Below are 12,326 nucleotides of genomic sequence, written 5' to 3'. Positions count from 1 at the left end.
TACACTGCAGCCGTCTGCTCCGCTACAGGTTCTCTCCCACACCCCCCCCCCCCCCAAAAACGAGGCAATATCAAAATCGCAGATCGATAACTTTCTCAAACTGCCGATCGCGTTGAATAAAAAGAATGAGTTGAAAATACGAAACAGGTGTGATAATACGCAGCAAGGCTGTGGCCCAAATCGTTAATTAGCCACCGGCGTGTTTCTGGAATGCACCATATTTACCTTTGACAGGTCGGCTGAGTACAAACTGCCAGACCGCCTTACAAAAAAATTATACTATCGTTACAGTTTAGGCTAGTTAGCTCCAAAGCTAACGAGCTAACTTGACCCCCCCCCCCGTATTGGGGCGTTCAATTCGCTAAGGAGGCTAAACTCCGACGAAAGTGCGTCTGTGGAGAGAGGGGGGGGACACACACCGCCGGACGCTTTGGCTCATTTCGGAGTAGGGTTTGTTTTTTTTGCTGCCGTTCGCCGTGTTCGCTCCGCGGGCCTGTGAGGCCTACATTTTCGAGACCAGCCATGAAGCCGAAGAAAGATGGCTATGGCGAGAAAGGAAGACCAAAGCTTCCCCCCCCTCCCCCGGGTGAAAAAAAAAAAAAACTGCCGGCGAAAAAAAGCCCGGGGCGCAACGCTTTGTCCTCCGCGGCCGGGGCTCCGTGCCGATAATCGATGTTAAACGTGCCCCGCTAATTTCGAGCCGCGCCGACTGCACACTCTGCCTCGGCGAGCGAGACGGTCGGGACCCGTCGATTCAAACCGCACAACAAACACACGCCACCACATTGCATGGGGGCGAACTAGCACAAGGCCAGACGCCGACCCGCTGCCGTGTTTTCTTCCTGGAGGGTCACCGCTCGCCCCCCGGGGTCGCCCGCGCCCCGCCGGGGAGTCCGCGGACGGCGGAGCGTGGAGGGAAAATGCACTTTTTTGAGTTCCCACTCACCTTAGCAAATCCACCCAAAGCGACGACTCTGACATAGAGCGCGCTCAGGTCCAGCTCTCTCCCACCCACGATGGGGATCTTCTTGAAAGGCGACCTGCGGGGGGGATAACACGAGAAATACGTGCACATATGTTTGAACAACAGCCCTGGTTAGCTCGCAGTGGCGGGCGATTTGGATTGAAAGTTGCATTTCTCGGCGATAAAAAAAGGCAGCCCCAGTCTCACCCTCTGCTCTGGTGGAATTGCCGCAGCTCGTCCAGGAAAGCCTGTCCCTTCCTCCGCTGATCTAGTAGATTTTTCCCCGTCGAATTTGCCATGGTTTTTGCATGCAAAAACGGTTAGAGCCCACTTCAGTCGCTTCTTAAGACGCCAAGGATCCCATACTCCGCCGGCGCTCAGTCATTCGCGAGGCTGAGTGTTTAAAAAAGTTAAAGAAATCGCTGGTAGCAAGGAGAGCGGCAGCTCGCTAATAAAGACTGGTGCACACACAGCGAAGCCAGCCCGATTCAAGCCCGGACTAAGTTCCAGCGAGCAGTCGCAAATACGCGCGATTTCACCGACAGATTCGGAGCGCCATGACAGAAGGTGTTGGATCAATGCTTTTTGGTCGCGGCTGTATTCGTTTGGAGTGGTTTGACAGTGTGTGGCGGACGCTGCTCCGAGGCTACGGCGCACACTGTAGAGCGGCAGAGGGATCCAGTTCTCAGACAAAAAGATGTGGAGGCCGCGGAGCCCGGCCTGCCATGCGCGCAGCGCCCTCTGCGGCCAGCGGCGGCACTGCACCGTCCAGAGCGGAGCGGGTGCTGGAACAATAGAGACTGTTTTCTTTTTTAGGGACCGTCTGACAACTCGCCCCTCTGTCGTGGAAACGGGTCAGGAGGTGGATGGAAAATGTCCCGTGGGGGGAGGGGACAACACCAATTAACATAGCTTCCTTGTTATCCCCCCCCAAAAAATGCATGTAATGGAAGGCAACCCTAAGATTTATTGGTTTAAAATAAAGAGACTATTTTCCAGGCTGACATAAAGCCTTATAGCATATTTGCAACTGCATTCAAAATAAGCACCTTACCTCACCTCTCTTTCCATAAGTAAAGAACAAAACTATAGTTGCTTAACAATTTCATAATTTGGAGAGAAAAAAATACCACATGTACTACAAACACTGCAAAAAACTTATTGTCTACTGACATGATCAGACTTTTTTTAAAATCCACTCATACTAGATCAGTTACTTCTGTGAGTGCGAGTAGTTGACGTTCACTGGTGGTCATCAGCTCTCTTATATTTAATATCTGCAGACTTTACTGCAACAAAGTGTTTACCCCTACGTCAAGTATATTTATGGGATCATTTTTCTTGCTTTGCCTCCAATGCTTCATGGGGCTCATATTTTGTCCGAAATGTAATTGTTGTGATTAATTTAAACTATTTCGACATCTTTGTGCCTCACCTCATAACGAAACAATATTCCATTAGAGCAAATTAGAATTGGCCAATATTAGAGAATATTGTGGTTCCCACATCAGTGCAACTCTGATAACACACTTGGGCTTGGTTTGTTTTGACATATGGGGCTGCTAATGCTGTTACATTTAATGGAATACCAGTCGTAAATACGCAGTGTAAAAATCAGAATGCATGGTGTCACTCTGTAACTATTTATGTTGCTAGATGTAAAAGTTTTTTGTGGATTTTATTTCGTTTCCCATAAAATCCCTGCAGTGTTTTGTGATACATTATATATACATTATATATATATATATATATATATATATATATATATATATATATATATATATATATATATAATATATTATATATATATATATATATATATATATATATATATATATATATATAATTTATCAATCATCATTTTTGGATGGACACTTTTAAACGCATGTCCCTTGCTTGACCACTTCAAAACGACTTTTTATCTCGCGGGATGGTTGGAAATTACCCCCGATCCCTTTTCGCTCTAACTGCCAGGCGGATGTCTTCTTGATGGGGTTACATTCAACCATTACACGTACCCCTTTGCTCAATGAAAAAACCTGTCACAAAATGGCGGAGACGTACGTTAGCAGACCCCATTTTGAGGAATTGACAGTATACAGCGGAGAAAAGCGCGTGTCCCTCGGTTGGGGCTTTTCAAAACAGTCTTGGTTGGGTTTTTTTTTGTGCAAACAAAACTGCGGCACACCGGAGGTTCACCTCACGCCTCGTCCGGGCTCCCCGCCCGTCAACCGAATCCCGGGCTAACGGGACGGTCGTGCGCTAAGCTAGCTTGCTTAGCGTAGCAAAACGGCTAACTTCGGCGAACCTGTTTCGAGCCGTTCGCGTTAATCCAATTACAAGGAGGCACCTCAAGTTAACGGAGACTTAAACCCGCTATTTTGTTTTTTGGATGCTGAGCGACATCACCTCGTTATATCGAGGAGTCATTTTCTAAGTGCGTGGTTTTTGGACGCTTAGCCTCTCCCCGCTGCTGACGTTAGCGTGTCAAATTTCCATCCCCTTATTAACGCTGCTAATCTTGCTAACTAGGTTACCTCTGGACTCAACTCACACAGAAGCTTCCAGATAAAACTTGGTTCTTTTTTCTACGTTGGTTACGTTTGGAATATTAAATGCGGAGCAGTTTCAACTACAAGAGACCAAACGTAGTTCGGCTGCGTTGAGAAAACCAGTCGTGTAGCTAACGGGCTAGTTAGCCGCAGTGTGCGCATATCCTCACTCAGCTTTCGTAGCTGCTATAGGTCTATAGCTTGTTGTCGTTTTTTAGGAGAATATTTTGACTAATATCTAGTCGGCGAAACAGATTAATATCCCTGTGCCTTTGGTCACCGTGTTCAGCGCATTTGTCGGATTTAAAAAAACAATGCTACATGTAAAGCACATCTCCATTTTGCGAACTACACGATATGTGAAGCCTGACAATCATCGTTCAGAGCTTTACATATCAATACATGTGACAAGAAACCTTGATTTACCCGTTCGTATTTGTTTAAAGTTATAGCTTCTTATTTTCTTTGTACCTAAATCACCACTAACAAAGCCATCCACACAGCCACTCAACATAGGGTTTTTTTAAACAGGGCCTCAGTTGTACTTTAAATTGAAGGAAATAAATCAGTGCTTCAATTCTTGTTGAAAGGTTCATACAAAAATACTGTATAGTGGATGTATGGCTCAAAAATGGCTGGCTTATTCTGAGCATGTGGGCCGCCCCCATAGCAGTCATAACAATTATTAATTTCCCTAATGTTTTGCATCAAAAGAAATGTAGTTGTGTGGAAAGATAGATGCATATCCGTTTGAATTGTTTAATGCCACGCATACAGCAAGTCACTGGGTGAGTAGATTTGAAGTCAAGAGGTCTGCAGTGTAAAATGCATTTGTATCGTCTCCCTCCAAAATAAATAAATAAAACTGACGTATTCTAGCGTTTGTGTTCCTTTGACGTATTGTTCCTTTGACATATTCTATCTCTCATTTTGATCGACTGAAATCTCAATGTGATAGATGGATGATGTGGCCCATAGCAACGCATTGCTCCCAAAACATCATGAAGATACTGTATGTCAGGTGGTAGAATCCTAATATGTAAAGACCGTTACTGGGAAATCCAATGTTATTATCAATATGGCTTATTCTGAGCATGTGGGCCGCCCCCATAGCAGTCATAACAATTATTAATTTCCCTAATGTTTTGCATCAAAAGAAATGTAGTTGTGTGGAAAGATAGATGCATATCCGTTTGAATTGTTTAATGCCACGCATACAGCAAGTCACTGGGTGAGTAGATTTGAAGTCAAGAGGTCTGCAGTGTAAAATGCATTTGTATCGTCTCCCTCCAAAATAAATAAATAAAACTGACGTATTCTAGCGTTTGTGTTCCTTTGACGTATTGTTCCTTTGACATATTCTATCTCTCATTTTGATCGACTGAAATCTCAATGTGATAGATGGATGATGTGGCCCATAGCAACGCATTGCTCCCAAAACATCATGAAGATACTGTATGTCAGGTGGTAGAATCCTAATATGTAAAGACCGTTACTGGGAAATCCAATGTTATTATCAATATGAGCCTTCAAGGTTGATGTTTTTAATTTGCCATAATTCATAGCAATCTTACTATTTAATGAATGCTTGTTGGTATAAAGCTTAACTATATGGAAAATTCTTAAATGGATGTAGTCCCCTTAAATTGTTAGTGTAATGTAGATGGAATTTAAATGAGATGTGCATCAGATTGTTGTAATCAGCACCAACATGCTAAATAAATATCCAATTTTGGTTATATAAAAGATTTATCTTTAAGAAAGCATGTATGTCATATTAATTTGACAACATTTACATTATATCACGAATAAATGCCATCATGGAAACACAAATGCTAATCCGTTTAAAAAAAAAAGAGCAGGTTGAACTTTTCCATTCCAAACATCTTTACATCCAATTATTTACACTGCATTTAAGAAGTGGTGAGATGCTGCAAAGCGACTGTAAATGTGCACTTGAAGGCCACACGGTTGCAGTTATGCCATCACGCAGAGGTCCTCATCTGATGTGACAGCAAGGCCTCTCGTGGCATATGGCGCAAATGGGGCCAGCGAGCCCAAGCCGCCTGCAAGCACCCAGACAAAAGATCCCAGTGGGGGGCTAACTGCATGTAACGTCCTCATACCTCCCTGCAGCTTCCACGCCTGAGGTCTACATCTCTGAAGTGATGAGGAGGGGGAGGTTCAGGTGATTTGGTGGAAAATGGCTCCATCTTGTGGCACTCGGGCGTTCCGTCCAAAATGATGGGATGGATTCATTTAATATTGTTAGGAACATATTGTACTTGGAGGAATCAGTTGAGAGATTGTAAACCGGATTCAGTCACAGTTGGACTGAGATGCATGATAGCAGATTAGGGGAGGAAGTTAGTGATCCTGAAGAAGCTAAACACAGCATTTAAACCATCTTAGTATCGTTCAATTAGTATAGATTTACTCATGCTTTAGATGTTTTTGGAGATACTAACATTATAAATATGAATATCATACATGCAATAAATCAAATTCATTTTGCTGCATGTACTTTTAATGTTCACATTATAGGGACAAGTGACTGATGCCTTTTTTTAAGTAGTAGTACATAGAAAAAGAAGTAGTGTTTGCTCTTCACAAACATTACACTAGCAATAATCCTGCCAAACAGTCAACAATGTTATTGAATGTCCACATTTGTCAATGATAATGAAAAACATTGTTTACTTCTCTCATCTGTGCTGATGTAACATATTTTACTATTGTTGCCAAGCAGCTGGACAAGCCAAGGTGACCTTAATGTAACCACTGTCAACAAGAACAGAATGGCAAGAATGTGGTCTTATTGTGTTTTTTTTAAAATAATGCATAATATAACATTTTGATATCTGGTCTTGTACCCGATAGGTGTGTGTGTTGTACACAGTCTTTGTGTATGCACTGACGTGAGGGGGTACACGCATGGGTGGATGGGTGTGATTATGCAGAGTATGTTTACAATATTTGAGTGTGTATCCCTTCAAAACTCATACTTCGTTCAAATCTTTGTTGTTGATTCACACCAATGTGTGACCCCCACCCACAATATTTTTTTGATCACCTACAAAGTCATTTTTGTGCATCTAAATCTTGTTGTTTTTGTTTTTTTGTAAATAAGCCAGCTACAAAATAGTCAAAATTAGTTTTTTTTAAGTATAATTTGACAGGTGCCTTCTAAACGAACGAGTCCAAATTTGGTTTTGGTTCCAACCCAGGTACAAAACAAAATCACATATAATTATGCTAAACATTAAGCAATGTAGCCATACAGCATATATGCACAGAACGGGTAGAAACTCTGCTACACACCAATATCAACCATTATCACCTAAACGTAACAAACGTCAAAGACCAAGCAACTAAATCAGCATGCTGCATTTACACGATAACTACACATGTCCAGCATGTCCACATATGATGTTCGTGATATTTCATGCTAACACCACAAGCTACATATTATAGCAGAGCCAAGACGCCACCGATTCCAAAAGTGTGTTTCTTATCATTCGACTACCAACAGTCATCGAACAAGAGCAAAAAAAAGTTTGTATCAACCAGGGACGTGCATAAATGATGTCCGTCCTTTGATGTTTTGTCATGACAACTTGTGTTTTGATCCACAAATCTGCTTCGGCTAGCTAGCTTAAAGGCTACTGGTCACTTTGAGCTGATATACGGCCTGTTCCAGCGCTGTTTGACTTCAGCGGAGGGATTCTGATGTGAAAAGGCTTCGACCTATCAAATGCCTCGCAGTGTGTTCAATTCCTCATAGTTAGCGAATGTCGTTGTTGACAGGGCTTTGGAGACTGTCCGTCAATTCCCCTGGCTCTGACGATTCGATAGACATGTCAATCATTCAGATTGACCAATGGGCTGCTCAGCTTTAGCTCTGCCTATGTTACGTTGTGTCGCTGCTCTGACATCATTGCGCCAAACTATTTTCAATGACAGATGAGCACCCCGTCTTTGTTTAACAGTTGTATTAGAAGTAATACACACTTACAGAGATATATAAGTGAAATCAAATGAGTTTTGCTGTGAGAGACCTCACATGGAACAGATGTGCCATGTCCCTATTAAAGCCTGTAACTTTGCCCTGCTTCACTTTGTCAGCATGAAACTTGGCAGAGAAAAAAAAAATTCAGGCGGACATGAAATCTTTCATTTATGTTGTGTTCCATCTTCATTCAAACTGACCCAGTAACATTTATACAAATTTATACATTTATACATAGTTGCAGAGACATGCTCTTTTCATTTTGGGCATGTCCTTTTCAAGCAGGGACATGCAAAAAAAGGGCCTCAAGCTTAATCTTTGTATACGGTATATTAAAAACTTGAAAAAAACAACAACTCATGCATTTGATTGACAGCAAAATGGTGTAGGCCCTGGGACCAGTATGATTAAGGTGGCCTGTCCTGGCTGAAGCAAGAGGTTGTGGAAGATAAGATAAGATAAGATGGTACTTTATTAATCCCACACCAGGGAAATTCGCTTCTTACAGCAGCAGCATCAGGAAAGAGGTAGAAATATCACAAATATAGCAAGAATATACCAAAAAAAAGAAAAGAAGTTATATATATTTATACATAGTGCAAATGTTGAGTCACAAATAGGGTAAGGATCATTGTGGGTGATTAGAATGCATGTCTACCTCCATCATTCTATTTCCAGAGCTGCTTCATGGTGCAATTTAATCTATATAACTATTGTATCCTATGCATCATATCTTGCATCACTGCTGCAATGCCGAGAAAAACATAATGGCCTGGTGAATTTTCTGGAATGTGATGTGTGTGTTTCAGGGAGGTGGGCCCCATAAAAAAAGTCTCTCTACAAGAGACATGTAAAGCCAAGTTCCTCCACCATCCACAAAGAAAATATATTCAGTTTGTGTTTACGCTCACTAGGTGGCGCTTGTGTTCAAAGGATGGCAGCGAATTCCCTGTCACCCTTTATAAAGTACACAGTATTATTATATTGACACAGTTATCGTTTCTATTATACGCGTACATGGCTCGGAAGCGGTGGTTTCACGGGGACAGGGAATTTTAATTAATCTTTTACTGGACTGTCAGCCAATTCCCAGATTGTTCTATTAAAAAACATTGGGACCCTTTCCTTTCCTTTCTTCACTAGATGGAGCTTCTGTGTGTAAAGCACAGCATTAGAATACGTATGAAAATGTATGTGGGGCAGAATGTGTCACGGAAGGGTAATAACTGAGGCTGTGGCTAATAGCATTATTAGCTTACCTAATAAGTGTTTCCGTACTTTGGCCCCTCTGTGATAAGGCTCCAACACTTTGTATTATTTTTTCATTACTTTTCAGGGCCTTTAAAATAATTACTGTTGATAAGAGTATCTACAGCCTTAAAATCTTTTAGCAACTGGCATGCTTATAAATGGAATGCAGCCATTGGCAATGTATCATTATTCAGTTTCATTAAATCCTTAAAAAATGGCGACACAGCTGCCATGGTAAGGTTGACCACATAATGACTCATTAGCGTCTGAACCTACAGTGACAACCTTGGTGTCTGAGAGGAAGTTATAGATTCCACTGTATTTTTGTGGTTTTGTTTGTGGTAACAGAAGAACTGAGTCTTGATCACAGGCAGAAATAACCACCGTGGCTACATAGATTAACAACAGAAAATCTGAGGAGGAAGAAGTGACCACGCCGTCCACATGGTCTGATTGACATGTAATCTCTGGGAAGGCCGATTAAAAAAGCATCCAGCATTTAAAATAGAAAGCCACTGCAACCGTCTTGCTCTGCACACCTCACTGGTGGTTTCAGAGAGAGCAGGGTGTTCTCAGCAAATAGTGTTACAAACCTGCCACAGGTATGAGATCGTAGAGTTTACATGGTAACAAGTTTCAAATTAAAGGAAGCAATGTGACTCTTTTTGAACAAAACACATGTCACAGTAGGAAAAGCAGGTGTAACTTATACAATGAATGATCACTGAATTCCATTTAGCTTTTGAAACTTCCAGGGTCCTGGTACGTCACATGTTTTATTGACGAACTGTTGTCGGGGCTTACTGAGACTCCTGAATGTAGTTCTATTGCATTTTGATGTTATTTGTATCATCTGCACTAAACTGTGTCAAGTGTATTTTGACAAATGTCTGCTGGGCAAAAGTCTTATTCAAATTAGGTGGGATGGTCAGATGGATGGATGGATGGTTAGATGGATGAATATATGGTTAGATGGATGGATGGATGGATAGGTGTATGGATGGATGGATGGTTAGATGGATGGATATATGGTTAGATGGATGGATGGATGGATAGATGTATGGATGGATGGATGTATGGATGAATGGATGGTTAGATGGATGGTTAGATGGATGAATGGATGGATGGTTAGATGTATGGTTGGTTATATGGATGGATCCCCAAGAGGGATATATTGGAGGTTTCCGAAAAAGTGAATTTCTTCATTATAATGCATAACGATGAAGAGTTCTTTTCATCAAATACTTCTTCATATTGGCTCCAAACACACCATAGCTCAGTTTTAACTTCATCTGTCCACGGCAATTGTTTCTAAAATGACTCTTGTTGACTTTTGTGATGCTGCATAGTTGAACAGTTCGCCACCAACAACCTTCCTGCAGCCCCCCTGTGCATGCAGTCACACAGGGCTTTTGTTTTGCCCTCCTGCTCAGCAGACATTTCAATTTTATCCGACATCTCTTCTTGGTTTTTTTGATCTTCCCTTGACCTCCATGGTTCTCTGAAATTATCAATTTCTTAATGACATTTTAGACGGTGGACACTTCAAGCTGGATGCACTTTGATGTCTTTTTTATAACCAAACCTGTTTTGTTTTTCTAGCTTCATTATCAGATCATCCGTGAGTCAGATGCGTATGGGGAGAGTTCACGGCTATTGAGTGTTTCCACAAGGTTCGGCGAGTCAGAGAATTTATTCTCAGCCTGCGATTCCTAATGACCTGCCTGAGTCCATTAAGGTCTAATGAGATAATGAAGTCCCGAGACTCTGAAAGTCAAAGGGTGTCTGAACTTCAGTTCGTGAAATTGAAAGTAACAGTGCATTGACATTTGAAGGAAAGGCTGATTGTTATGTGGCTTTGCTGCAGAGGGTTTTATTCATTTCTTTTAACTCCAATAATCAACAAACTTGCCTCCTATGGAGGAACACAGCGAGTTTCTCCTTATTCAAATGTTGACCACACATAGATCACCGATTCACAAATGACAGAGGGATGTAGGAGGTAGGTCTCAAATTGTTGTCATATATTGTGAGTTTTTCTATTTGTCTGACACACTGTTAATGGTTAGCAGCTTATCAGGTCAGTGAGTGGTGGAAAAGCCAGCAGTTCACTGAACTCAGTGGCAAATGTTTAATTTGCACACCAACGCAGTGATCCTGCATAGTAATACTGTGCAGATTATTAAATAAAGCAAAAAAAACAACAAGTTTATGTTTACATTCAACACAAAAAACAACAGCTTTCTGTCAAATGCTATCTACTGTCATATGTGTTTCCTTGTCAACAGCAGAACTAGATCCAGTTTCAAGAGGGTCAGCCAGCGGTGGAGGTGGGGGGCAGGCTCGGCAGATGGAAGACTGGTTGTGTCCTGTAGTATTTATGACAAAAAGAGAAAGGTTGTAGAGGAGGCTGCCATGGTTTCCCCTCCACAATGGCAAGGGTGCGGCTGAAACTCAACACAAACCCGTCCTCCCTCCCTCTCACGAGGCAAACTGAAGCCCCTGAAGAGACGACTGGTTGTAAAGGGAGTCATCCTCTTTTTGTTGTGTTCTTTATCTACTTGATGGGTCAGTGATGTTTATATGGAGACACTGTGTCAACTTCAGCATGCTATTTTCAGGGGGTCCCCAGGGAACAAGGGACCCTAACATCAGCCCCCCCCCCCCACTATCCCATGTCATTTAAACTTCTCCAGAGGAAAAACTTGCACAGAAAAAACGAAGCACAGTTTCATGTCGTGCAGGCTCTACTACTGTGACACTCTGCTGTCAGGTCAACATGAAAAATATTTTAAATGTTTTTTTGTCCCCACACTGGTTCCCTGTCCGTTGTCCATATTCATTTAAAAAGTCTTTCACCGGTTTTTAAAGCACTTCATAGTCTTGGCCCAGTAAACAGGGTATGATCCTGCACAGCCCGCCTCAGGTCAACTCTGTTTATTGTTTCAAAGTGCAGGACCTGAGAGAAATCTTTAAACCTTTTTTTTCAATCGCTTTGGCACAATCGTCGAAATGACTATTACAGTAAGACTACTAAAAGACTGAATAAATACAAAGTGGGGAAAGGAAAATCACAGTAATTCTTTCAGGTAGATAGATAGATAGATAGGTAGATAGATAGATAGATAGATAGATAGATAGATGGATAGATTATATATATATATAGATAGATAGATAGATAGATAGATAGATAGATAGATAGATAGATAGATAGTTAAATAGATGGGTATTTTATTGATCCCAAGCTGGGAAATTCGGGTGTCAAAGCAGCAAGAATCACCCAACACACCTTACAACGTATACAATATATAACAAAAAAAACAAACAAATATGGCAAAAAAATATAGAGAATAAGAAAAATGAATATAAAGAATTTACATTCATCACTGACATCAATCACAAATCACTTGAACGAACCCCACAGTGAGGTCTTGTTGTGAATGGGGTTTTCATCATCTGGTAAAATGACACTGAGGGTGAACCCCGAGACTCCGCCCCCCTCCCCCCTCCCCCCCTCCGCGGCGGACGCGGCTCTCTGATTGGCCGGTTC

General features: G+C 41.8%; 1 protein-coding gene across 1 annotated transcript in view; it reads right to left on the bottom strand.

Moving 5' to 3' along the window:
• The window catches only part of arid2 (AT rich interactive domain 2 (ARID, RFX-like)), a 32,484-nt gene extending 30,748 nt beyond the window's left edge, over window positions 1–1,736 (bottom strand). Inside the window, exons 1-2 of the mRNA XM_035650119.2 lie at window positions 1,172–1,736; window positions 947–1,040 (exon numbers count right to left, since the gene is read on the bottom strand). Of these exons, the coding sequence (XP_035506012.2) occupies window positions 947–1,040; window positions 1,172–1,263 (186 nt within the window). The 5' untranslated portion in view covers window positions 1,264–1,736. The remainder of the gene's footprint in view (window positions 1–946; window positions 1,041–1,171) is intronic.
• Window positions 1,737–12,326: the final 10,590 nt, after the last annotated feature.

Source organism: Scophthalmus maximus, chromosome 12 (genome assembly GCF_022379125.1).
Source record: "Scophthalmus maximus strain ysfricsl-2021 chromosome 12, ASM2237912v1, whole genome shotgun sequence".
Taxonomy (NCBI): domain Eukaryota; kingdom Metazoa; phylum Chordata; class Actinopteri; order Pleuronectiformes; family Scophthalmidae; genus Scophthalmus; species Scophthalmus maximus.
The sequence above is the reverse complement of the archived record's forward strand: the minus strand, read 5'-3'. Positions and strand labels throughout refer to the sequence as shown.